The 4,948-nt window shown below is 57.5% G+C and overlaps 1 protein-coding gene across 1 annotated transcript in view; it reads right to left on the minus strand.

Moving 5' to 3' along the window:
- Positions 909-4,948, minus strand: part of HRH2 (histamine receptor H2) — an 11,250-nt gene continuing 7,210 nt past the window's right edge. Inside the window, exons 3-4 of the mRNA XM_021410752.1 lie at positions 4,464-4,608; positions 909-2,959 (exon numbers count right to left, since the gene is read on the minus strand). Of these exons, the coding sequence (XP_021266427.1) occupies positions 4,590-4,608 (19 nt within the window). The 3' untranslated portion in view covers positions 909-2,959; positions 4,464-4,589. The remainder of the gene's footprint in view (positions 2,960-4,463; positions 4,609-4,948) is intronic.

Consider the following 4,948-nt stretch of genomic DNA (forward strand, 5'->3'; position numbering starts at 1 on the left):
CAGGAATGAGGACAAATGACCCAAATGCAGGCTGGGGTCGGGGACGTGCAGGAGATGGGGATCATTGGTCTCTCTGCAGCGTGATGTGCGCAGGGAAAGGGAGCCCTGCGCGGAGGGCATTGCTGCTGCCATGGAGGGAGGGGACTTTGTGAGCTGCTGAGGGAGAAGGATTTCTCTGGCTTGGCTTGTTTTGCTGCAGAAAGGCGGTTTCAGTGCTGAGGGTAAGGGAAATGAGACAGAAAAACGCCTCCCATTAAGCAAAAAGGATGGAGAGCCCTGCGTAATAATGCTGCTGCAGGGGCTGCTGGCGTTGGGTTTGCATCCACCCGGCCTCGCACCAGAGCCTGCAGGGAGCGGTGGCACATGCACCGCGTGCCATGTCCTGCTCCGTCACCACCCCACGGACACGGGCAGCACCGCTGTGCCATCACGTCACTCTGCCTGTGTGGTGTCACCCCCTGCATGGGTTCAGCGTTTGCCGGGGATGCTCTGTCCTGCTTTGCTGGGTTGGTGCTGGGCAGGTGATGTGGGGCTGGTGGTCCCCAGCCTGCGGGCTGCCAGTGCCGGGGTCTGCAGGGTCCTGGGCTTCCAGAGGACAGCTGTGCCATCCCCAGCGAGGATGAGGGGTGTCAGTGGCTGGACAGATGGACATGTCTCCATCACGCAGCAGTGGTGCCATCTGGGTGCCTGGGGGCACCACACCCCTGGGACCCAGGCTAAGGGTGCACTCCTGGGAGATGCTTTGGGGTGGGGGATGATATGGGACTTTGGGAAGTGCTGGCACTGCTGCCCTGTGGGGTGGGAGGTGACCTGAATGGGGACACGTTTCTGTCCTACTTGTGCCCTCTAGTGGCTCTGTCCCCTCCCCGGTCCCACGGCACAGAGACCTGAGACCCCGGAGCCAGAACTGTTCAGTGGGTGACCCCAAATGCATTTTATTGAAGAAAACCAAATCTTGGGATTTCTAAAACAAACCTTCTCTCTCCCTCTCTCTTCTTCTTCTTTTTTTTTGTCTGCTTGGGGCTGCTTGCAACCTTTCCATCATCACTGTGTTTAATCATGAGAGCCCCAAAAAACGCAACAGGGTTTTTTTTTTTTTTCTTTCCCTTCTTCTACTGATGTTTCTCTTTTATCTAAAAGAAATGAAACACTCCTTTGCTGCACTCCTGGGAGGGGGACACACCAGAGCACCCTACATCAGCTCCTGCATTCCCACCCCATGCTCCTTTCTGTGCTTTTGGGCCTTACCCAGAGCAGCAGCTGCATCCCTACAGGGCCCCAAGGATGGAGGTGTCCCCGCACACTTGGCTAGCAGGGAGATATTCCTATCTGAGAAAGCAGATGTTGCTTAGGAGCTTTCTAAGCGGTTTCTCCTCCCTCTCAGAATTACTGCTTGGAGAAAGAATTTAATCCCCTTTTGTTGCACATATAGGGGAGAACAAAACCAAACGCCACCTGGAGAAGTTTCCTGCTGCCGTTCTGCGGGGTTTGGCACCAGGACCTGGATGAGCTGTCACCGTGGTGGATGGGATCAGTGGGTGACAGGCGCTGGCACCTGGAGATGGGCTTCACCCCGTGCTGGCAGAGCACGAACCCAGCCCCATGGCATCGCACCGAGCAGTGCTAGGGCTCTTCCAGCGTGGTGAGGGGCTGCAGCCACACAGCTGTTCTGCATTCTGGATTTCTCCCCCTTCCAGCCTTGTTAGTATTGAAATTAAAAACAAGTGCTTGCAAGTTGGTGGCTGTTCTCCAGGACCCTAATTAGTAAATCTCTTCATCCCCCCAGGGCTGCAATCTAATAATAATAAAAAAGAAAACACACACCAACCCCAAACAAGCCCCAAACCTTGTTTGATGGATCGGGAGTGCTACCGAAACAGTCGGGAGCGGCTCTTCCTGCTTAGTATGGTAATTAAACACTTCAATTGCAATTATTTTTGCAATTAGATCAGTCTCTAATTGTTATCATAGGTGGCAGAGCTTTGGGTGGGGTGCGTTTGTCAGATCTTCCTCTCTGAGCTGGGGGGGAAGGGTGGATGCCAAGGGTATTTCTGGCCCGGACCGGCCTGGGGGGGCTCTGGGATGGTGTGGGGCCGGGCCAGGAGCTGCAAGCAGGGGGAGCTCCGAGCCCGTAACGCTGCCCTTCCCGGCCCGGGGGGGGACCCGGAGTCGCTCTGCTGCCCTCCCTGCCCCCCGGCTCTAGGAGCGGTGCGGTTGGATCCCGGGGGGGCTGCAGTCGCGTCCCTGTGTGTGAGCCCGGTGGAGGGGCAGGGGTGGGATAATAGGGTACCGGGGCACTGGGGGGGGGGGTGAGGGCTTTTCTCGGGGCAGAGTGCGCCTGGAGAAATCAATCGTGTCGTTCTGCCCGTGTTAAACAGGATTTTGTATGGCTGAGTTCTGCCCAGGCTCGCTTGCAGACGTCCTGTTTGCGCAGCCTTGGTATTGAAGTGCTGCGGAGGACAGAGCCTGGGGACGGACCCACTGCTCGGAGGCTCTGGGTCCTCTCTCCTTGCAGTGGGGCTGAGGGTGTGAAGCCCACATGGAGAGCAGGGGATGCCCCAACCTCCCCGAGGTCGAGCTCATCTTTGCCCTGCAGTGCTGCATGTGTTGTGATCGTGGCTGCCATTGCCCTCCTGGCACCCCACCACCCCTCTGCTGGGCCCCTCTGGGGGCTGGATGCATTTCTTCGAGGGGCACCAGGAGGTGTACTACCTGTGCTGGGTTGGGCTGTCTGCCACCGAGGCTGTGGCTGCAGTTCCTTTTCCCCACTGTGCCTGAACCCCAGACCTGCTGGGGTATGCCCTGGTTCTCAACCCAGTGATGTGGGGCTCGGTGCTGGAGGTGTCATGGCCCCAGTGGTGCAGGATCTTCTGAGCTCCCGGGAAGAAACGCGGGCAGGCAGAGTACTTTCTGGCATCATCTGGGGAGAGAGCAAGTGCCATGTACCAGCACAGGGATCCTACAGGGGAACAGAGAGACAATTCAAAGGATGTGCAGGTAGGTTCCTCACCCCACTTTCCTCTCCCTGCAGCATAAGGGATGCTGCATTAAGCACCTGCTCTGGCTGGGAGGGTCTGTGGTGCGATGCTGTGAAGGTGCTCTCAGCAGAGTGCAGCTGTGTGCTGAGAGCTGCTGAGGGGCAGAGCTTGGCAGTGTCACCCAGAGCTCATCCTCTGACACTCCCTCAGAGGAGCTGTACATTGCTTTGTGGCTTTCTCTGCTTGCTCTTCCCCTCTCTGTGGGCCAGCAGCAGTGGCTGGGTTATCGTCTCTGCAGATAACTGAGTCAAAGTGATGCTCGTGGGCGTGCTGCGGTCAGCGGTGCTCTGCCTCTCATTGCTCCCTCTCCCTCCTTGCAGGTGGGTGCTGCAGGGAGCTGGCGGGCTTTGCTTGGCTCCTGCTGGGGCACTTTCAGATGGGTCCCCGTGTGAGGTGATGTTTCCTGTCCTCACCTCCATGACACAGAGGAAATCTGTGGCCGCAGCAGGACCTCAGATCTGCAAACCTCTGCCTAGATCGACTGTGCTTTGCTTTCCTGATTAGATTAGCAGTCTCTTGGGGGAGGTTGGCATCTTGTCTCTGCCTTGTGGAAACTAAAAATTGTTCAGAAGTTGTGTGCATCACAGAGGGAAAGCACAAAGAGTGCAACTGGAATTGGCTTCTCCTCTGTCCTGACGGCCATGGGGCTTGAGCCACCTCCTGCTTGGGGTTGGGGTGGTGGTAATTTGGCCCCACGGAGCAGCCCCTGTGCTGTGCCCTCCCTGTGCTGTCACCTCTGCGTGTCACACCCAGGGACTCACACCCCAGTGGGGCCCCATACATGGGGCTGTCAGCACAAGCTTGGTAGGGACGTGCTCCTCTAGCTTGCAGTACGTGACCTCATTTTTCACCCCCAGGGCACAGTCAATACAGGAGAACCCATGTTATCAGCATGTAGTGTTTGAGAGAGAGTGTGTGGAGGTCAGGACGACCTTGCCTGGCCCTTGCAGAGGACAGCTGCACAAAGTGGCTCTCGGGAGCTTGGAGGCAGCCCAGTGCTGCTGGGGACAGTGGAGATGCCTGGTGTCAGTCTCCCACCCTGGGAGCCCAGTCAGGTGGTGACATGTGTGGCACTGATGTAGGCTTGCAAGAAAACAGCATGCTGGAAAGCTGCTGTGTGTCACAGCTGCCTCTGCAGCGCATAGTGGCAGCTCCCAGCAGGGACAAGGGGAGCTGGTGATATCTTCCAGGCATCATGGAGTGGTTTTGTGCCCTCACAAGAGCAGCTGGGGAAAGAGAAGGGACGACTCTGCCACCTCCCCTGGGTTTGGAGAGCAAATGCTCCCGGAGGGAGGATGTACCTCTGGTGCCATTGCTCCCTGCACCGCTGACTTTTGGGATGGGATGGCTGGACCCAGACAAATGCAATGGTTGCTCCCATTCACTAAACACAGCAGCACCCCAAAACCCCAGCCCCATACTCACCCTGCAGCCCTTGCCTCTGCTCTCGGGTTTCTCCCTGAGTGAAGTCCAGCTGTGTCCTTTCAGCCTTGCAGGGTGCTGGAAGAGGGCAGCTGGGAGCGGAGGCCAGGAGATGGGGTTGGCTGAGGCTCACGGGGAAGTTCCATCACTGGAAAGGGTGAAATTGCACATGGGGACGTAAGGAGAAGGGAGGAGAGGGGTCAGTGCCAGTGTGGGTGAGCCCATTGCTCTGAGCACACCAGTTGCTGGCTGAATGGGGCTGAGCCCATGGGAAGGAATAGGATGTGGGACGGGTCCTTTCCTGTGGGAGTTGGCCTCTCTGCTTTCCGTTACTGCTTTTTTTAGTGTGTGGCAGGGGGTGAGGAGTTGTTGCCCCCCATCATGGCCCTGCATGCTCCCCACTACCCATGGAAATGCTGCTTGAGCCACAAATGGCTGCAGTGCATGTTTTTTTCCATACAAGTGATGGGGCTGACTGCCCCCCCCCC

The sequence above is a fragment of the Numida meleagris genome, chromosome 12, assembly GCF_002078875.1.
Source record: "Numida meleagris isolate 19003 breed g44 Domestic line chromosome 12, NumMel1.0, whole genome shotgun sequence".
NCBI classification, from domain to species: Eukaryota; Metazoa; Chordata; class Aves; order Galliformes; family Numididae; genus Numida; species Numida meleagris.